General features: G+C 41.1%; 4 protein-coding genes across 7 annotated transcripts; 1 reads left to right on the forward strand and 3 right to left on the reverse strand.

The window, feature by feature from the left end:
- Positions 1–250: 250 nt before the first annotated feature.
- LOC311023831 (intracellular hyaluronan-binding protein 4.L-like) lies at positions 251–4,893 on the reverse strand. 3 transcript variants are annotated; one of them, XM_084025908.1, is made up of 9 exons: positions 4,504–4,893; positions 4,158–4,398; positions 3,335–3,476; positions 2,552–2,701; positions 2,394–2,465; positions 2,225–2,308; positions 1,347–1,521; positions 600–791; positions 251–471 (listed from the first exon to the last, which is right to left on the reverse strand). In XM_084025908.1, the coding sequence occupies exons 2-9, from the start codon at positions 4,390–4,392 to the stop codon at positions 406–408; spliced, it is 1,116 nt and encodes a 371-aa protein (XP_083882034.1). In that variant the 5' UTR covers positions 4,393–4,398; positions 4,504–4,893; the 3' UTR covers positions 251–405. The 3 variants fall into 3 exon arrangements, with proteins under 3 accessions (XP_083882034.1, XP_083882033.1, XP_083882032.1); XM_084025907.1 differs by having other exon boundaries at positions 2,225–2,305; positions 4,158–4,893; XM_084025906.1 differs by having other exon boundaries at positions 4,158–4,893.
- A 2,095-nt stretch (positions 4,894–6,988) lies between these two features.
- Positions 6,989–12,184, forward strand: znf367 (zinc finger protein 367). Its single transcript, XM_084025358.1, has 5 exons — positions 6,989–7,525; positions 8,439–8,589; positions 8,910–9,029; positions 9,479–9,617; positions 9,915–12,184. The coding sequence occupies exons 1-5, from the start codon at positions 7,247–7,249 to the stop codon at positions 10,171–10,173; spliced, it is 948 nt and encodes a 315-aa protein (XP_083881484.1). The 5' UTR covers positions 6,989–7,246; the 3' UTR covers positions 10,174–12,184.
- Positions 12,185–12,323: 139 nt separating this feature from the next.
- Positions 12,324–16,032, reverse strand: slc35d2 (solute carrier family 35 member D2). Of its 2 annotated transcripts, none has more exons than XM_084025356.1 (12): positions 15,784–16,032; positions 15,394–15,427; positions 15,213–15,299; positions 15,039–15,106; positions 14,870–14,941; positions 14,615–14,683; positions 14,333–14,435; positions 13,578–13,670; positions 13,419–13,486; positions 13,198–13,276; positions 12,609–12,691; positions 12,324–12,464 (listed from the first exon to the last, which is right to left on the reverse strand). In XM_084025356.1, the coding sequence occupies exons 1-12, from the start codon at positions 15,909–15,911 to the stop codon at positions 12,341–12,343; spliced, it is 1,008 nt and encodes a 335-aa protein (XP_083881482.1). In that variant the 5' UTR covers positions 15,912–16,032; the 3' UTR covers positions 12,324–12,340. The 2 variants fall into 2 exon arrangements, with proteins under 2 accessions (XP_083881482.1, XP_083881483.1); XM_084025357.1 differs by having other exon boundaries at positions 15,813–15,945.
- A 2,025-nt stretch (positions 16,033–18,057) lies between these two features.
- Positions 18,058–19,051, reverse strand: ccl27a (chemokine (C-C motif) ligand 27a). Its single transcript, XM_084024956.1, has 3 exons — positions 18,941–19,051; positions 18,511–18,628; positions 18,058–18,399 (listed from the first exon to the last, which is right to left on the reverse strand). Exons 1-3 carry the CDS (start codon positions 18,999–19,001, stop codon positions 18,288–18,290), a joined length of 291 nt encoding a protein of 96 aa, XP_083881082.1. The 5' UTR covers positions 19,002–19,051; the 3' UTR covers positions 18,058–18,287.
- Between the last annotated feature and the right edge of the window lie 2,478 nt (positions 19,052–21,529).

Consider the following 21,529-nt stretch of genomic DNA (forward strand, 5'->3'; position numbering starts at 1 on the left):
CGACTGTTATTCCTTGTACCATATGCTTAATATACCAAGATGCATTAACGTTTGAATGTTGTAGTTTCTCACTAAGCAATTGGTTATAATAAAAACAGTTTTGCACAGCTGAGTAAAGTTAAATTGTTGCCTACAACTGCAAAAGACAACATGTCCATATACCCAAACTTCTTAGATTTCCTCCTTTTGTTTGAATAGTCCCACAAAAAAGGCTCCAAGGTAAACTTGCAACTGCATTTATTTTCGAGGAGTCAAATGCTAAACAGTGCCTACTGTGCAATGGAACAAAATAAGTAGTACAATAAAACCCCAAACCCTAAGAAGAGCAGCAACATGAAGTGTATTTTAGCAAGTGTCAAGTGCAACCTTTATTCCCCACAGGAGGTAATCAAGATGTGGATTCAGTTATCTTCCTGCCGATAGTGCTGGGAAGTCTTCTGGGTCATCCGGGTTGGGAGCTGGATCATACTCCTGGTGGGAGAAGACAGATGTTAGAAATACAAATCAAATGTCTTCTGAAAATTCTGGATTGCAGATCATCTGATGATTTTTCAAATTGCGCTATAGATGCAATCCCTTCAGAAAAGTCAGGAACATACCTTCTCCAATTTGGGTTGTGCCCTCTCTGGGCGACTAGCTGGGCCACCTCGTGCTCCCCTTCCACGACCCCCACGACTGGGGCGTCCAAGACTCCCGAAATTGATGTCCAGAAGGGAGGTGATGTCATTCACAGACCTACGGAGGAAGTTGCCATCGTCCTCCAAGTATTCCAGGGGCCCCTCCTTAACAGTCTGAAGATTTGAGGTAAACACTAAATTAAGTCTAATGCTCAGGTCCCACTGCCCGTGAGCAGCTGGTGACTGCCGTGCTGCATCCGTTATGCATGTGGTATCCACACAGAATGCAGGGTAAGCAGAGTACTAGTTACTTTTATCATTACAGCCGATAGAGGCGGTGTAATATTTACAGCCCAGTTTATTTTTTCTCCCATTTGTTTGTTGAAGAATGAAAACCTTTTGCTCTTGTAAACGGTGCTCTGTCACCCCCCCACAGAGAGGGAAGTAGCAAGGTCTAGGATAGGGGGCTGACACATAAAGTTGACATGGCTGGTATCGTGAGCCACATTCACTTTCCAGGAAACACTGCACTGTTGATTTCTGCTGTGAACTACGCAGAGCACACAGACAAAATAGGAGACGCCTCAAATCTCTAGAAGAGATGCAGCAGACATGCCGTGGAGTTGCATATTCTCGCTGCTCACGCGGGCAGTGTGACCCATGCATAAGAGAGTTAAACCCAATATTTACAGCCAAACGCAACAGGATCGACATGCTTTACATTCTCACCTCCACATGCTTTGACTGGTGGATGACCTTTGCTTTGGATGGAATCTTGCTCTCAGCTTTGCGGATATTAAACTCCGTCTTGGGACGACTTGTGTCCTGCATGGCTCTCCACTCGTCCAGGGTCATCTCCATGGCAACCTGGACCACCATCTCTCCATCACCTTCTTCCATTCCTCTATCATAATTGGGGGCAAACCAAATCCGTCAGTCAACTTTAACACATTTCCACATCTTAAAGTAAATCTAGCGGGAGACTACCCAAATAAAGAGATTCCTAAGTTGTTCAATGTCATACCATTGGGAGTTGCATTACATTTATTATTGCAAAAAGGCAAAATCAAAACATTGCTGCACCTGACAATCATACATCCTGGATGTCAAATTGATTCAGCAGTGAAAAAAAGGTTAAAAAGATAAGACAGAAGCTAAAGACCAAAGATTCTAGCATAAAAAAGGAACCACCACATCACCTGGTGATCGAGACAGAACATAATGAACTTAGAGAACAGCACTGTTCCTGTAGAGCTTGAAATATACAAAACTAGCCTAAAAACAGAAAATCTTAAAACGATTGCATGATTGACCAGTCTGCATTTGCGGTACATAGCAAAAAAAGGTAAATTCCATGGGGAAAATTTCAGAAGTTGTGTGATCAATGCCGCACATTATTCTTGTATTCAATGAGCAAAATACGAAGTGAAAGCCTTAATGTGTTCTGTATAACTTTGGTCTTACTGACAATGACTTAAAGCAGAGAGGCTAGATTTTTTTTCTTCCTTTAATCAATTTATGGATACAAAAAACAATCAAAATTGCCAATCAACCAGATGATGTCTCATATCATTTTTAAGAAAGATGCTTATGTACAAGACTCTCACCGATTCTGATGTTCTTCCTCCATGAGCATTTGTGGCTCCTCAGATTTGACAGGAGCGTCGGAGGTCACCTCCATTGAGTCACTTCTAAGGGACATGGACAAAAAGAAACATCTCTACTGTGCCCAAAATTGAAAGTTGTTATTTTACATGTTAATGAAATTCCATTTACCTTGTAGCTTCTTCAACACTCCCCCAGTTCCAGGGGCCTCTGCCTCCTCTCTTTTCCTCAGGAGAGATGCCTCTGCAATGCGTGTTACAAAAGTTGTCAATACACCATTATGTGAGAAAAACCAAGCCTTGAGCTGAACTGCTACAACAAAGTCTTACGTTCCGCTGTGGCGATCATACCCTCTCTTGCCCCTCAGGTTGAAGTTCTCAGCATTCCTCGAGTCTCCTCCTCCTCCTCCATCTCTTACTCCTCTCCGACCTCTGTTCCCACCTCTGCCCCTGAAGTCAGAGACTGCATTATAGGAAGGCCTGGGGATCAATTAAAACAAAGCTCAATGTTATTTCTCAGTCAGCTCCTGCCCTTCAAAGTGGGGAAGAGAGAAAAACAACGCTAACATTGTAATTTACCGTCACCTAATATTAATTTTTACCCCTTTGAGCTTAAACACAACTTTCCTCCTGCAACCTCTGTTAACATGAGTTCAGTTACCAGCAGGACTGTACTGTACTGTTTCGCAGTAGAGCTGGTCACTGCGATTACTCTGAGCAGTATGCATGGAATGAATTAGACTGGAATATAGGTCCGTTTTAGGTCCGATTCATTTATTTGTTCCAACTGTTGCTATGATGTTAGTCCTCTCATTTAGCAAACTAACTGATAACCGCAACCATTGACTAGCTTTGCTCTTGCCGATTTAAACTAATGGGTTGTTCACAATTTAGTGCTTTCAAGTCATCATCTAAAAGCGTTAATGCCAATGTCAAGATCACATCGTTTTACTGGAATATCAGCCCATAATAAAGATCACATATTTTTCTGAAAAGAGTTTCCAATTCAAGCAGGCAGATGAAATATTTGTTTTTGTTTAAGTGGACATGGCAGAATATGTGCAGAGAAATGGAGAGCTGAGTTTTAGCCTCAGCTTGTAAGAGAACACATACTTCGACTCCTGTGGATATTCCTCTTGATTGGCCCAACGTGCCCCAAAGGTACCCTTCCGTGTGCCCCTCTGGGCCTCCTCTGTGCCATATCCCCTTTCAGTCACTGGTCCAGGATGTGCTTGTTGCTGCCGCTGCTTACGGACTAAGGACAGAAAATGAGGTAGTGAGATCATGAATTGCGTTGCCTCATTTCTTCCACTGCGAGTTATATAAAAATCTTAAATAATCAAATGCTTGGTCAGAAATCAATCGGAACCGTTCTTATTGGAACCACTAATCCATTAGCTTTCATGTCAGCCTATAAAACCACAAAGATATGTTGGTTTGAATTTTCCAGGCATCATTTCATTCGTAAACTTGGTTTTAAAAACATTCCCAATCCCAATGTATTAATGTATGGTTTATTTGGACAGGTATCAAAGACAAAGACAAAGTAAAATATCTGATAATATATAACAATGCAAAAACAAAAAATTAACAAAAAGGAATAACTGCACTTAACCATGCCTCTGACATTGTTTTTTGCTGAAATCAGTAGATGGCTGGTTGTGTCAGGAATAAAAATGTTGCCTTTAAATGCAGTTTTGACTGCGCTATAAAATTAGGAGGCTCTCATTTGGCTTCAGATAAAGGGTGGAAAACTCTCCCTGACAGCATGAACATGTGCTCAGCAACCTTGCTGACTTTGCACCATCAGCAGCTGACAAAGCCTGAGCAAACGGACCACTCTTGGCTGGGCTATCCGATCAGGAAATACTAGCAACTGCCAGAATTGTTTGGATTTGGTGTGTGCAACGACAATGCAACCAAGCGGTTAGCTGACCTGGAGCTGGTTCTGGAGCAGGGTCTTGACCATCCGACATAAAGGGAACGCGCCTGTCCTTCTGTGATTCCTTCTGACCAGCTTTTTTCTGCTTGCTTTTCTTCTTCTCATCTGCCTTCTTCTTTTTCTCCTTCTCCATTTCAACTTTGCTCATCAAGTCGAAGGGGTCAGCGTCGTCATCAAGAAGATCCCCATACCTGTTCGCCACAGCGCAGCCATAGGCATCCGGGAGCATTTTAGCCTGTTTGGGGAGAGACATGGCAGTTAAAAGGCTGATTCCCTCCTCAAAATTATCACATATCGTGCATGTGGCAAGCAACAGCAAAAATCAAAGTCAAGAAACGACCGTTTCCGTGCCCAGTTACAACAGAACGAAGCTGCGGGTGGTGATTATCCGCCTCGGTGAACATCCAACAAACACCCACAGCGGTTTGTCGACTCTTTTAAATGTTTACACGTGTGGAGACAAGCGGCACCACGCCCCCGGGCCCATCAATAGGCTACTCACTAATCAATATGCATTGCATTGACTTGGCTCAAGTCCCCTGTGCCAACAATGGTGCATGTTTTTGCTCACTCAGGTCCTGCTGCTTGGCACAGGAGTTCGAAGCAGCACATTTGCAAGCGAACGTTATACAACAACTTATAAATATTCCTTTGTTTCCTGTAAAACGAGCATTACTCAACGTTAACCATAATTAATAAAGAACACCAGTCAACAATTTAAAATACTATACCACGACACCGAGTAATACTGAATGCCGCCGAAAAACGGCGTTGGTACGCTATTCAGCGGAGATAACGTTAGCGACTTGCTAACGCCGCTAGCCGTTAGTAGCTGTTAATTGGTTCGACAACTTTCAAACCCAAATATCTGGCTAGTATAACAGTAAATGTCTTAACTCTTAATAGTCAACGTTAGCTTATTTTAAATTCATATATTGTATAGCTCAGTGGCTATGTAGTAGCTTAATAGTTTTATGCTAGCTATTTCTCTGGCTACGTTAGCTAACCGCTAAGTAGTAGCATTGCTACCATTGGCATATAACGTTAGCGCTGTTTTTAGTAACTTGGTTATATAAAAGATGCATACGTCGACTGGGCATCAATCCCCCTAGTTTTAACTCTCCCCTGGGTTCTTAGTCCTTTCCTTGACTAGCATTTGTCATGTTACCTGCATCGTTAAGTCACGGCACCTGTTCCCCTTGTGGACAGCTGTAGGTGATATATAAACCTGATCAACCCTCAGGCTTACCACTCACTAGCTCACTTGCGTTCAATTACAGGCATCAGAGAAAACAAACCTAAAACTCATATACCTATTCACTGATATTTTCTTTACCTGCATAACTAATTATTCACTGTTATTTACTTCACCTAAAATCACAAATTCAACATATTTGACATTCCTTCTTAACTGTAGGTTTGATTGCTACCATATCATAATTGGAGTAACCTAATAAAAAAATATCAAAAGCTTGTTGGTGTTCTTTGTAGTTTTCAGGATATTGACTAATGAACTTTAAAAGAGCACAACACCCATCATCACAAAACTTGTAGGATTCAAGATCATATACAAATCCTCAAGAGTAGGCTACCTGGAAAAACACCCTGAAAGTGGTATTCAAATCTACCACTAGGTGGCGCCCAAATGCTTAAAAGGTGCCTCCTCTCCCTGGAATAACCTTATGAAAACATTTATTGTTGTGGCAATAAATGTGGCAATATGTGAGAGTAATGTGATGTTGGGCCTTGAAAATGTAAGGTCTGTGGAGGAACAATATTTGATCAACTATGGCCCAAAGACAGTCAGGAGGTGAACCAGTAAATAATAATAAACTGCAGGAACACATTTTTCCATTTTATTTTTGTCACTTATTCCGGAACTCAGACTTCCTTTTATTAAAAATGCATCACAAAAATGGAGGAAACTTAGACGTTGCACCTTTAAAAACCACATTGTACATTGCATTCATAAATATTTGATTTGCCTTTTTAAGGTAACAGTAAGTGAATGAGAGACACAGAAAGACAGTAGTGAAACTAAACAGAAGGGCTTGCAACCCAATGAATAAGGGGATGAGCTCATATGACACTTTGACTGTACACTTCATTTCAGGGCATGTTTTCTGATTTGCTACCCAAAAAACTAATTTGGATTAAATATCTCAAACAATACCAGTGAACCAAAAAGTGCTAATTGATGGAATCATACATTCAAGTCTTGAATTGACTTGTGATTTTCCAGCATATGTTGTGGGGACACACAGTTGAAGACAACCACATGGGCTGCTTTATGTGGATACATCATGGAAGGGAGAAGGATTGTGGTTTAATCGCTCCCTAACTTTTCAAATAACTTCTTATTTTCTATTTCTTTTCTCCCTCTCCATGAGTACACCCTTTGTTCAACTATTTCCGCCCTAAAATGATTACGTAACTTTGGCGCCTCTGGGCCACCGTTTCCTTTCCCTTTAAACTGACCAACAAAAAAAATGTAATAACATAAACAGACTCATCAGCGCGGGAAAAGCGCCACCGCTTCACCGCAATGTAAAATTAACCGCCCTTCGCTTTCATTGGCTCCTTCGCGGCCGAACGCGAGCAACGATCGTTCTCATTGGCTAATCTAGATGTCAGCGCGCAAGGGCGCGCGACCAGTGTTTAAATCTCATTGGATAAAGAGCTCTCTACCAATTCTCGCACGCCGAGCGCTCCCCGTTCTATTCCATTGGCTCCAGACTTGCTCGGTGGGTCTACGTGGCTGCTGCCATTGGCTACTTCTGACATGAGGCGCGATTTTGCAACGCGGGACGAAGCTGCTGTGGGCGCACACAAGTCAGTTCAGACGGCCCGCTGCGTCAAGAAGGGAACTTACCATCATCTTCACAGCAAATTCTATATTTTGCGGGTACTTTGCTGTGAACAACGGGGCGAGATTTTCGGAAATGAAGGACATATTCACTCCAGATTGAAACGGCTATCTATTTATAACTTTTATGTATTGTTTTCTTTTTTTTAAATAATCATTCAGAGTTGAAACTTTTACGGTTTTTGCTTGCTTTTGCCGGAGTCTTGACATCCACACGATGGCCGATAACAAGCACCCGCACGTTATTTTCTGCAACGACTCGCCCAAGAGAGTTTTGGTGTCCGTTATTAAGACCACGCCGATCAAACCGAGGAAAGCGGAGGCCCTGACGCCGACAAGTCCCGGTTTCAGCGACTTCATGGTCTACCCGTGGAAGTGGGGGGAGAACGCCCACAATGTGACTCTGAGCCCGGGCTCATTGAGCGGGGCTTCGTCCCCCACCGGGACCCAGACGGCCAGGGAAGCGGACACGGACCCTTCGTCCGACCACATCAGGGTAACGTCAGATTCACTTTGTTTTAACCGTAATGTTACCGTACTGCTTTAACGTGTCGACATGTTACACTGATTGAATCCGGCTTGTGTTCTTGTATGGTGTAAGGCTGTTGACAACACTTTGTACCAGAAACTGTGAGTTACAGGCTTAACAAGTAACACCACGTATAAGTATAAATACTTATAGTAAAGGCAGCATTTAGGGAGAAAATAACGCACGCATGATGATATTTACATCTTTCAGTACGCAAACTATTCCTAACTGACTCGTTAAAGTTGATTTTTTGCGGTTGAGATGTAAATCAGTGTTCGTTTCTACTTAAAACGGTGTACTAATATGACCGGGCTTGAGAGTCATTTAAAAAAATCGCCCGCGCATTAGCAGTGACATGGTGGATTTTAAACCCCAGTTACTTCCTGATTCTGGAGCAGCTGCTCTATGAGCTGCTCGTACATGTCTAGTCGCGCGCCAAAACGTAACCGGATGTGCATGAATTATAATGGAACAGACGCGTGTTCTGTTCACGTGCGCTCAGCTAAGGACATCATCATTGATATGATGCCGCTTTGTGTGGAATTCAAAACGTTATAACTACTGTTCTGAAAATGTATTATAACAAATACATGTGCACGTTTAATACATATATGATGTTCCTGTTTAACTTATGCAGATTTAATAAATATGAGGTTCCAGTTTAAAGTAAGCTCTTGTAAAATTGACCTGTAAAAGTATTAAAATATTTATTCTGCCAGATGTTCTGCATCTGTTTCTGGTTGCTGTTCCATAGAAAGAGCCAACTTTGGCACACCTGGAGGTGGACAGGTGTAGGAGAAAACCTATGGTGGAACAGGAAAATAAGTTGCTTAGGGGTTGCATCAGCTGTTGTAAAGATTCTGTATTTTCTTTCTCTCAGGATGGCATTCGCAGAGGACGTCCCCGGGCCGACACTGTCCGGGAGCTCATAAACGAGGGGGAGACTTCTTCCAGCCGTATTCGCTGCAACATCTGCAACCGAGTATTTCCCAGGGAGAAGTCTCTCCAGGCTCATAAGAGGACACATACAGGTAAGACGGACAGGAAGATGAGTGCCTTGAGAAAAGGTGAATGTACTGTGCTTCCAAATTATGCCCTTGCTTACACAAGCAGGTATGGTCATGTAAACAACCGGTCTAACCAGATGTAACACTAACATGCTGGGACATGAATGGGCGCAGCTATGTTTGGTCCCGGAAAGCAGAAATGACTGACCTCCCCAGTATCCAGTGTTTGAAAGTTGTGTACCGTTAGTGTGCATCAAAGAAACAGCAGCGCTGCGTAAGAACGACTGAACTGTGAAACAATGACAGTATTGTTGCCTGAACAATATCCCCCATTTCCCCTCCAGGAGAGAGGCCCTACCTGTGTGACTACCCAAATTGTGGGAAGGCTTTTGTCCAGAGCGGTCAGCTGAAGACGCACCAGCGGTTGCACACTGGGGAAAAACCCTTCGTCTGCTCTGAGAAAGGTGGGTCTGAAATGTGGATCTGTAGAGAAGGCCGTGTGATTAGGCTGAACGGGTGAAGGGATGTGAAGTCTTGTTACTATTCACTTTTATGATACTTTTAGGTACTTTCCAACGGCCTGAAATAAGGCTCGGTAAACATTAGTGACTGGAGCTTTTAACTGGCTGAGGTATATTTTAAGCATTTGGAAAGTACCTGATAAACACAAAAGCGTACAGCCTAACTGTCTGCTGTAATAGAAATATACAAGCTGAACAGTACTACACTATCAGAATTTCCTAGTTAACAACAATACGATTTATTCACCAGTGTTACTTTACTTTTGTTGTTGTGATGTTTTCATAAATGGTAGTAAACCACAAAAGGTCATTCATTACACATTTGTGTCGCTGAGAAACGTGGCATTTTAATTGCTTACGCCATTTAATTGTATCTGTTGCTCTCTTTCTAGGATGCGGCAATCGGTTCACACATGCCAACCGTCACTGTCCCAAGCATCCTTTCTCCCGCCTGAAGAGAGAGGAACCAAAGGAGGGCCAGGGCACGTCTCAGTCCGTGGACAACAAGGCTGTGGCCGAGTGGCTGGCAAAGTAAGTGTACTACTTTACTCAGATGAGGACCTAACACTTGTTCTATTTTTAGCTCTTACTTTATCGGCAATGATACGTTTCGGTTTCTTTGTTTCCTTCTTTTGACAAATGTACTTATTGTAAGTCGCTTTGGACAAAAGCGTCTGCTAAATGACCTAAATGTAAATGTAAATGTAAGTGATGCTTTCAGGAGAAATGACCCGTTTACTAAGCATGCATAGTAGAACTTAAGTGTGCATTTTAATTGCATTTTGTGCTTACATCGTATGTTAATATACTCTTCTCGGTCCTTTGCAGGTACTGGCAAACCCGTGAGCAGCGTGCCCCCACAACTACAAAGGTGAAGCAGCAGGGCAAGGCAAGAGGAGAGGACCAAGAGCAGCAGGATCCCATGGAGTTCTCCCAGTCAGACGAAGAGAACGGAGAAGACGAAGAGATGGCAGAGGAAGAGAAGGGCAGCCAGGGAGGAGCGGCCAAGCGCCGCCTCCAGGAGCAACGAGAGCGCCTCCACGGGGCTCTGGCACTCATTGAGCTGGCCAACAACCTGTCTGCCTGAACACCCACCCACTTCCCAAATCATGGACTCCCACTTCCTGTCCCTCATATCTCCATTCCCAACCCGCCTTCCTGCAGTCTGTGCTGTTTCTAGAAAGTGTTCATAAAACGCAGATCAATGACTAGTTTAGTTAATTCTATCAAGTTGGGAAATCAGACTTTGAGGAAGAGCCGAATTGGCCTGAGATCAGTGTTATGCACGTCCTCATCTATCCCCCTCTCACAGCACCAGGAAGGCACAAGCTAAAGCACCTTATTCAGCTTCCATTTTATCCTTTAGGCTGCTATAATTGTAGATTTAACTATATGAAGAATGTCTTTCTTTCTACTGTCTTCGAAAGGCAAAGAAAGAGTACCGATTATGTTTTTAATTTGTTTGGTTTGCACTTTGATGGTAACAAGTTGTTTTGAGTGTATTGAGAGTGTAAAAGAGTGTGTATGACTGATGTATATAAGGATTAAGCTCAGACGGGGAGAGAATGATACAGGTTGTGGTCAAACATAGGACATTTTATGTTGCGTTCCCACTGTCAGACGCCTCTCACGCTCGCAGGTTTCATCTCCAGCATTGTAAGCACAGTTTCACTGCCATGGTGGCGACAGCAGTGGTGGTAGAAACGGACTGAGAAATAGTTCAGATAGTTTAAGCCTCGCCTTTACAGCGCGCCCAAAGAAGTGTGCGTAGGGGGACTAAAGGAAACACAAGTCCAGAGAGCTGGATCAGTCTGGGATGTAACATGGTCATTTTTTTATTTGCAAATGAGTGATCATTGCAAGCCTAATCCAGAGGTCTGCTTAAGCTTTCAAAAATCAAAATCCAAACTTCGACAGCCTCACCACTTTTATCATCATATACATATAATTGATAATTGTGTCTGTATGCCATTACCAGAGGCACACAGGAAAAATCCACCTCAGACCAACTGTACTACAGTTTTAGTTAAGTAATCTACAAATACTTAAAAAGGAGCAGAGTACCTTTTTAAGACCAGCAATATTCCATTTTAACAGCCGGTTTCCTCATCAATACAAGACGTCTAAAAAGCTGCATACCTGAAGTTGTTTTCCAACCAGACGGGAGATATTTTACATTAGATGATGTTGATCACCTTTTATATTAAAAGGTGGAAGACCAGTTACGATACGGGCATGGCGTTATAGTAGCGTGTGGTGCGTCTATGTCATCTCATTTCAAAAGTTTAAATTATGATATTTATTTCACCATCTTTTTGTACAAGTTTGATAGCCCTGGAATCTTTTGACATGTGAAGGGAAATATTCTGGCACCAGCTACAAAAAAAGAAAATCTGCCCAGTTTTAAAACTATAAAATATATTTGGAATGTGTCATAAGTTTAGACACCATTCGTTGATGTTTCTTAATTTAGCACTTACTCTCCCTATTAAGTCTTGGATTAAGCTTGCAATGCACTGAAGAATAGATTTTCTTGTATGTGTCCAAGAAAATGGAACCTGATTTTGAGGAACAGAGTTTTGTAGTGCTGGGTGTGTTTTTTTTTTTGTTTGTTTTTTTTAAAGCAACACTACATCCTTCAACACTGTATGAATCCTTTCATAACTGCCCAGTCACTCTAGTTGTGATGTTTGAATCACTTCGATTTACAAATTACCCGTGTGGAGTTACAGTGAAACTGGTAGGCAGGTGAATTGTTGATAATCAAAACACCAAATGATTTATTTGTATCCAATTATAGCATAATTTGAAGCATTTTTAACCCTTAGTCTATTTTTTTGGTGTTTGAGAAGATTATGGCATTTTAATATATACACACTGTTTGTTAGAATATTGAGTGTGCACAATTTACAAAGAGTTGAAAAGTTGAATTTTAGTTTCAGTTTTCCCCTCCGCTAACATCCTCCAACAGTTTTCATGTTTGTGACATGTAGTGACCCTGCTTGCTTGGTAGACATTTTATTACACATTTTAAAAAGGCAAGATTTCTCTGACAGGCTGTCCATTATTGGTTTTCAATAAACATTCACTGAACCTGACCCAGAGTTTGAACTTCTTGAATAGAAACCGCATGAAAATCAGTTCATTGATTTAAAAAAAAAAAAAAACAACAATAAAAGTGTAGAAGCAATATTATGCTCCAATATGGAGCAGAACAATGCCACCTTGTGGTGAATTCTAAAAATACTGTGCATTTAGTTTGCAGAGTACTTCCCTGTTGAGTCCTCAGTGCTGGCAATCTCCAGCTCTTGTGCTCCTTCTGTTTTATGCTCAGTGTGGGTAAATGTGAGATATGAGTACGCTAGTCCACCTGACATACTGCAAAGCAAAAGATAAAAGCAATGAATCGTCACGGTGATGGACAACAGTTGTTTCTACTGCTTAACATGGAAATGTGCCACATTTTTATGTAATTATCAAAACAACAGAACACAATTAAAACTGGAAAATGTAAATTCTTACCAAATGCTGAGACCAAGGAAGTTGGTCCAAGAGAACAGGTAGTCTCCACCCACAAAGATGCCGATATAAGCGACTGCAACATTCTTTAAAAACAAACAAAAAAACAATGTGTTAGTTATTGACCATCTTGTTAGCAGAAATTAGACAGATAAAACACATTTTTCAACTCAGTGACCTGTTTTCAGTTCTGTCTGGTTTCCTATCTGTCACTTCGCAGAACATGAGTGGAAAGGTAATGATTGATAGGTCGTATTGGAGAAACCACCATAGAGCTAGATTTTTGTGATCCAACTGAAAAAACCCACCTTGTGTTGCCAACTCTTTTCCAATGAAACAGGCTAGCTGACATCAAAGTCTCTAAATTCTCTAAAGAAGTTCGCCAAATTTGCAACACTGACACAGAAATCATTTTTTTATATTTATATATAAATAAAACATTCACTGTTTTTAGGGTCTTATGATGTAGAATTCAAATCCACATGCCGGTCAGAACATTAAGCATTTTCTATTAAAGTAATAGGGCGATTTTGGTGGACATATGTATTGCCTTCCTGGTGTAAACACAGTATTCTTATCAGTGTGTGCTTACCTTTATTGCTCCTACTACTGTTACAGTGAGTGCTGAGTTATAATAGCTACACAGGACTATGGAATACATCAGCACAAACCTGAAAAACACACAAAAAACAGAACAGAGTCTTAACGGGACAGGCTGATTGACTATATTATTGAGTAAGGTTGTTGTTGTTTTTGAGTTGCCACAAAAGGTGACAGTAATCGAGCAGTTTGAACTGAATTATAGTGACAAACCCCATGAAGCAGGACACGAGGAAACAAAAAATAAAAGTGGCTTCATCCCAGTGCTCAAATGTGACTGCCTGTGGATGAAGACATACAAGGTGGTCAGACAGGTACAAAGCACACAACACACAGAGATAACACACTGGATCATTGTTGTACTATATGTACCTTGTGTAAATCTCCAGTAAATGCACTTGCCAAGAGAGTGGGGATAACAATGATAAGTGCATTATAAAATAAGACACCATACTTCCCAAGGCCCTTAACAAAGAAAAGAGGAAAATATTAGACACTTGTACAACAAAACAGCAAACCTAAAGTTTTAAAGTTTCCCTGTATGTTGAGATTTGAAATATTAACATTACTTCACATTTTGCTTTACAGTACCGGTATCTAAAAAAAAAAAAAAAAAAACAATGGTCAAAAACTGAGGCGTTGTGTGTGTTCACGCTACTGTGGAGATGGTGTAATCCTGGTGTGTGCAAAATCCTGTTCACTTAAAGGGTAAACAAAACCAAAACCCATCACCTTTGTTACAATGCTGAAGTTAAAAATCAAGCGTCCAATGTTCTTATTTCATTTTTGACATTATACCATGTATAGAATATTAATGTTTATTTGTTGACGACATGTACGTGGTCCCAAACATATTTTTTCCCAGAAAAGATCTTAGGAGGTACAAAACAAATGAAGCAGTCACTTAATCCTAAATAATTGAGGACTGAGAAAACAAGTTTCACGCACGTCCTTCTTTGGCAGGACAACTATGCAGTAAGACAAATCTATTACAACCTAATAATTTATCTGTCACTCTTCAATATCAGATAAGGCAGGAAACCGCACCTATACAGACATTCAGCAGTTGTGAAACTACCAGTAAAGCACAGTATAAATAATCCCCATTTGTAGCTACAGAATGTTACCTCAGCGCCAAGTTTCTTCTTGGTGAAGACGCTGCTGGCAGCAGTGAAGGCATCGTTGAGCAGAATGAAAGTATAGCCCTGCACATCGAAGGCCAGGTCAGAACTAGAGGAGAGGGAAAGATTGAGGGAAAGCACAGGTGTTCCATTTTTAAGTGATATAGAAATATATATATATATATATATATATATATATATATATATATATATATATATATATATATATATATATATATATATATATATATATACCAAGTCCAATTAAACTCTCCCAAAAAGCCATACCTTGCAGCAACCAAAGCTCCAAGGACTATGGCCACAACACAGTACACGTGGGGTTTTGAGAAGGTTTTTCTGGAGGAAAAAAAGGAACACTGCAACATCAAGATCAAAACTAACTTTTTAATATTTGGTTGACAAACTGATTATAGACCTCTCCATGTGAGACCGTCTTAGAACACATAATGTACAGTACTTTCAGACCAGTGTCATAATTCTGCCGAGGTCAATTGTTGTGTATAAATCTGAATTTTGTCTTACCTTAGTATATATACTTCCAAGATCATCGTCATCAATATGGTGAATTTACGTAATATTGTAAACATGGGTAAACTGTAAAAAACGAAAAACAAAACATGTTTTGTAGGAAACCAAGTGCATGAAACTTAAGGACTAAATGTGTTTAATTAAGACCAAAAAATGGGTAAACCTGAGTTGTTTGGTGCTTGCCAGTCCTGTTACATGGTTCCCAACATACAGTAAAGGAAGAGGGAAAATCTGGCAAGAAAATAAAGGCATACAATATCGATGGAAAACATGACACAATCAAATAAAGATGAATGATGACAAATATGTTTTGTGAGGAGGGATGAAAAATGCTCACTTTTAAGGGAATACTTCTGTCAAAATCTTGAAACTGGATCGTTTTGCTGATTTTTGCAGCATAAAGTACAACAAGAGTGGCGATCATCTGAAAGCATCATAGAGACCATGAAAAGTGTAATTCATGCATGTGTGTGTGTATGTGTGTGTGTCTGACACAGAAAGGAACCCAGAAAATGTACCTGGCCAACTCCCAGACACAAGTAGGAGGGAAACCTGCAAAACCAACACAAAACAGTTGAAGTCTAGTCATTATAACTTCCTCTGGCAGTGAGCTTTCTCTGTTGACACTAGTATGAATGATAGTGGAGGAAAGTAGGTACGTTGCAGCCTATTTAAGTGTAATTGTGGGATACTTGAGTACTTTCTGCGGCTACTCCACTACATGTATCGGATAGCTTCTTTGGTTACTTTGCATATTCAAATTATAAATCAAGATAAAACTGTTCACAAGTTGTTAAATCAGACCCGCCTTTAACCAGCTTCAACATTAAAGTGACGTACAGAATCATGCATACGTCACTTATTCATAATGTCATAAGCTACTTCCAGCGCGATAAAGCGTCACATACCCGAAACTCGTCAACACGGTTTTATTCACCACCGTGATGAGAAACGAGCTGCAGGCGTAAAACACGGCCGAGGAGAGCCTCAGCGGCGCGGAGGACTCGGCGGTTTCTCTGCAGGCGTTGGAAGACATCGTTAAGACACGACAGAGACACCTGTTCCAGTTTCTAAAACGGTTTACTCATAGCCGGAGTTCGGCTACTTCCTGGTTTGGTGGTGCAATCTACGATTTATTGCTGCCTTCACGTGCTGGTCGGAAGATCGCACTTCCTCCTTGTGAAGTTGGAATACGAGAATGTCCGTTCAAGTACTTTGTTATTGAAGTGACTTGGGAAAAAATGGCGGTCGTAAGGTTGGCTGTTATTGGGGAAATCATTTTTTTGATTCCATTATGATAAAAAAAATTTAAAATGTCACAGAAGCCACACTATTGTGGCCAAGGTGACGTCAGATAATGTAATAATTTTGCACCACACTAGCAGACTAATAGTCCATTTGTTATGGCTAGAACGATAAATAGCATTGGTTTGTATAACAAGTTAAGTGTATATATAGATTACAGATTTGTCCGTGAAGCCCCCATGTTATGAAACTCTGGGGTCCAGACAAAAGGATGGGAGACCACAAAGAACTCAATTAATGATCAAAATAATTTATTGTGCAAATTAAAGAACTATAAACAAAATAAAATACAGTATGTAAATCAGTGTTATCACTGGTGGTTGCAGTGAGTGCCTGTAAATTGAATGCAATGTACCGAAGTAATCTACCCAAACATCGCCTGCTCAGAAATAGGTTGACACAAGCACAGCAAAACTGGACAGGGTCATCACAAAGGCTGTTGAGTCTGTCACAAAGCTATAAGACAAATAAATAGTCATACTGATATACCGGTATACATTTTTTTTTTTTATAAAATTGCACTATTTTTTACCTCTCTGAGCTCACCTGCACAGTAACCGCTTCAAAGGGTTTGAGTATTTCATATGCCCCCTTTGTGATTTCCTTTGTGAATCTCTACTTGCTAACAGTGTCTCCACTAGATGATGCTGTTGCATCAGACATGTGATGTCTTCATAGTGGGAAAGAAAACCTCTATTTGAGAGCGGCACTTAGCCTCAAGCAAAACTTTCCCCTCAGCTTTCAGCAGTTTGTTGATCTATCTATCATTCCTGCTTGCTCAGAGGTCTCTATTTTTCGTCCTCGTTTTTCAAAACATGTTCAGTGTAAATTATGATTTTTTTTTTTTTTTTTTTTTTATCCACAAGAAATAAAAGTTGTTGATCTGCTTTCCAGCATATTGCACTTTGAGGCTTGGTGAGACCCAGACATGTCTGACAGTTCGAGTGCTGATGAATCAATGCCTGGAGAGACAGATTTGCTGTCGACAGGAGTCCAACATTGCACAACCGGGGCAGGGTTTTGTGTTTGTTTTATGGTAGGTTTTGCAGCTCCATCTGACAACATCATGTTTTTTTTCTTAATAAATTTAATTACAGTGTTGGCTTGACTGACTTTCAAACCATTTAGATTTGACCTCAGGGCTCTGATAAAGGAAATAAAACTTCCAGTTGTTTATGCTCTTTGGCAAAAGAGGTTGAAGACTTGAAGGCTTTTGATAACCGCCCCTGGAGAGACCTGCTCCGACTTGTGTCAAGAGATGTGAGAAAGAATGCTTGTATGAGAACCTGATTCAAAACGAACATTACTGTAATTAGCTGGAGATGTTTTTCTAACCTTGTTATGGGTTTTTTCTAATAATTACAGCCTGGACTTGGATCGTAGCCCGACTAATAGCTTGATGTGGTGACAGTGAGTAAAGTGATCCGGTGGATTACTGTTGTTACTGAATATGCTGCAGAATTCTAAAAGCGTGGAAAAAATCAGGATCTTTGGGATGATTTAAATGTTGATTTTCATCACTCCTTTTAGGATTAGGGAGATGGATGCACCGCCTCTTCTCATTATAATTAAAAATGTCACTAGAGATACACTAGTGCCTTGTACTAATGGTCTTTCATTATGTGCATTATGTGTGTGTGTGTGTGTGTGTGTGTGTGTGTGTGTGTGTGTGTATATATATGTGTGTGTGTGTGTGTGTGTGTACATTTCTCTGCAAATTGAAGGAAGTGTTACCTTTAAGTGTACAGCAGGGGGTAGATTTTTAATGGTTAAGTCATAGTACGTATATAGCAGTATTATTACCTAAAAAAAATTTCTCTTCCTTTGACTTTTGCTACAGTCATCCCAAATGGAGGCACAAATAGAAATAACACGGATGAAAAACAACACATTTATTACATTTCACAGTGTTTTTACAATGATTGTTTAAATGCAATTGCAGATGTAGTATCACTTTTTTCTTTTACCCCATTATAAAAAAATATTCCATTTAAAGTATAACCTCGGTGTTCAACCTTTAACATAAGTAAAAGTACAAGTATATGCAATGAAATATACTGGCAGAATGGCTCCTGAAAGTGTATGGAGCCCGAAATCATCCCACGTCTCAGTAAATTCCCTTCTGCCTGTTCTGTTTTATCCCCCTGTGCAGCATCAGCAGCTCTCTCTTTACTTTGGGATGAGCACATATGGGCCTCCTCATGTCCTTGACATGCAGTCTGTAGACCCACACAGAAGGACAGATGTGTTTCAGTGTTTTTATAACAGCAAAAAAATCACGAAGAAAATCATTCTAATAATTTGGCTCGTTGTTGAGCTTCACTACTTACATCAGTGCAGGGATGTCACAGGCGCCGCTGCTTTGCTGCATGCTCCATCTTTGAACCTTCACCAGCACGTGGAAAGGGATGTTCTTCTTTGTTTTGATGCAACATTTTGGGATGCCATCTGCAATGTGCAATTAGGACACATTATAAGGATTTTGGAAAGAAAATAATTTAGAATAACAGAACATCGTAACTGACAAAAGAGACATGCAACTGAATAAATGTTAATGAGAATTTACATTTTTCTATTTTCCATCTATGCACCATACTGACAGAATGGACACGCCTGTGCTTCCCCCCCAAATATCGAAACATCTCCGACTAATTTAAGAGTACGTATACATAACTTAATAAGCTTAGATATGCAATCTATACAATACGAGTGCTGACTTGTTTTTTTTTTAACATCGTCATGATGATTAATTTAGCTTACCAGTTGAGGTGATGGCCACAGCACACAGACAGACGATCACAAACGCAACTTTCAGCTCCATGATGAGAACGCAAATGTGGGGAGGGAATCTGCTCTTGCTCTTTAAATACTGGCACTGAACACACAACACGCACACACACACACACACACACACACACACACACACACACACGCACACACACGCACACACACTCCAGCATATTTCTAAATGAACAAAGATGTTGCTAAACACATGATTATAAAAACGTGATGAGTCATTAGTGCATTACTTTCACTTTAAGCCAAGTCCTTGATCAAACTGCTGGTTCTGGAGGAGTGTGTGGAACAGGTGTGCTTGACTCAGACAGGCCGAGCCCGTTTTAATAACGCTTTTTTAACGGGTTTCGGCTTGCCTCGGCCCAGTCCCTAATTATGCTGCCATAGGCCTGCAGCACAGAGAGAGTGAGTGGTGTAGTAGAAAGAGAAAGGTAGCCCAGGCTTGTTAGGAGGGAGGGAGGGAGGCTGGGTCAAAACAAACACATGACCTTGCCCCGTGGGAAAAGTAATAGTCAACGCTGACATTATGTCTCATCAACCGATAGTAACCTGACTCGATTGACGAGACAAGTCTTTGTTTTTTGGTTGTTTGTTCCTCCTGTTTTTAAATGTTCCATACAAATAACGCTGACTTAATTTGACTTGATGCATTATAATGTCATATCCACCACTTCATTGACAGACTTGGTCGGCAAAAACCAAGTAGTTGATTTGGTTGATTTTTATGGTCTGAGTTTCCGCTGCACTAGGTCAGCAAGAGAGTAGGCCTACTGAGTGGGATCAGTTCACCTGCCGGTACAAGTCTTTGTTTCGGCAAGTGAGCTATATGACTAGACACAGTTTTGCTGTATGTATACTCGCAGTAAGAGCTACCACATAGGCAGTAGAGGCGCTGGTGGACCAGGAGACTAGTATGTTAATCACCATGGAACAAAATGGGTTTCCTGCCAAAGCCTTAGCCTTCGTAATACCATAGGTTATGTATTTCCGCTATACTTGGACAGGCGCCGAAAACACTCCATCCTGGGGCGGACAATCCCCAGACAAACAACATGCTTGGTCATTTTCAAGTAAAGAGAAGACGCTCCAGAGAAGACATGAACGAACAGAGTTCTTTTTTACTTCTTTCTGCCTGGTGCTCCGTGGTTTAAGTTAAACCAACTTGAATGTGCCACAGAGCTTACCACAGCCAACTAACTCCACTCAGTAGAGGTGTTCCTCCTGAGAGCTTAACGACTGAGGGGATGACTGTGGTGATGAATGTATAGAGGCAGGGCCCCAAACACGTCACCACAGGTAATCTGCCTTGAATAATGGAGTCTTAAGGTAGGTCACATGGGCCCTGATATCCCAGACTACATGTGTTGTACCGAGTGAACTGACTCTACATAGAGTAATCAAAAGCAAACTCTGAATAAATAATAGAAATGCATTCTGCCAGTAGAAATACAGAATGCAGGGTGTTATTCATTTGCGGATACAGAGAGTGTTTGTACCGTGCAAATGTGTACAGACACAAACTCCATCAAAGATCTCTCCAGCTGTTAGAGCTGTCATCAGAAACAGACGTTGCTCCATGTGATTTACATTTACATTTACAATCTGACATTGGGCAACATTGTCCTCCAATCACTGTAGAGCAAAAGATTGGAGCTATTGATTAATAAAGGCAGGGGCTGCACGGTGGTGTAGTGGGTAGCACTCTCGCCTCACAGCAAGAGGGTCCCGGGTTCGATTCCCTGGTCGGCCCCGGGTTCCTTCTGTGTGGAGTTTGCATGTTCTCCCCATGTAAGCGTGGGTTCTCTCCGGGTTCTCCGGCTTCCTCCCACAATTCAAAGACATGCAGGATGGGGATAGGTTAATTGGTGACTCTAAATTGCCCGTAGGTGTGAATGTGAAAGTGAATGGTTGTTTGTCTCTACATGTTGGCCCTGTGATAGACTGGCGTCCTGTCCAGGGTGTACCCCGCCTTCGGCTCCAGCCCCCCCGTGACCCTGAATGCAGGATAAGCGGTAGACAATGGATGGATGGATGGATGGATAAATAAAGGCTTGATTGACAATCCACGTTGATATATGGATCTGACAACTCGAAGCTGCAGCTCCCAGTTCACATTCATTGCTCAGGTGTGGCGTGCAAATCTCAGTCATATGTTGTGCAATTGAGCTAAGCGTTCAGACAAGAAGCGGAGAGGAAACAATTCCAACTTTTCCCCAGGGGAAATTTTCTGGCAGCAATAATTACCGACCGGTGTTGGGGAATGTTTCGGTAGGAGTCAAAACCAACGAAGACATTGTCTGTCACGCAATAATAAATACATGATCTCATATGAAGCTTTCAGATCAAAAGTTGTTTTTTCTGGCTCCTGTCTGAGCCTGTTGGACGTAGTAAATAACAAAAGTAAGTAAATAACATTTGAAGGATTTGTTTTGTCCTTTAAATGAAGGAATGTCTGCTTTGACCTCACTGGCTGCATTATTAAAATAATTGGCGGTTTGAAATTTCAAAATGTTGGCTCAGTTACTCTGCAATTTGCAGAAATTATCAATTTCA

This window comes from Eutrigla gurnardus (genome assembly GCF_963514095.1).
Source record: "Eutrigla gurnardus genome assembly, chromosome: 13".
NCBI lineage: Eukaryota > Metazoa > Chordata > Actinopteri > Perciformes > Triglidae > Eutrigla > Eutrigla gurnardus.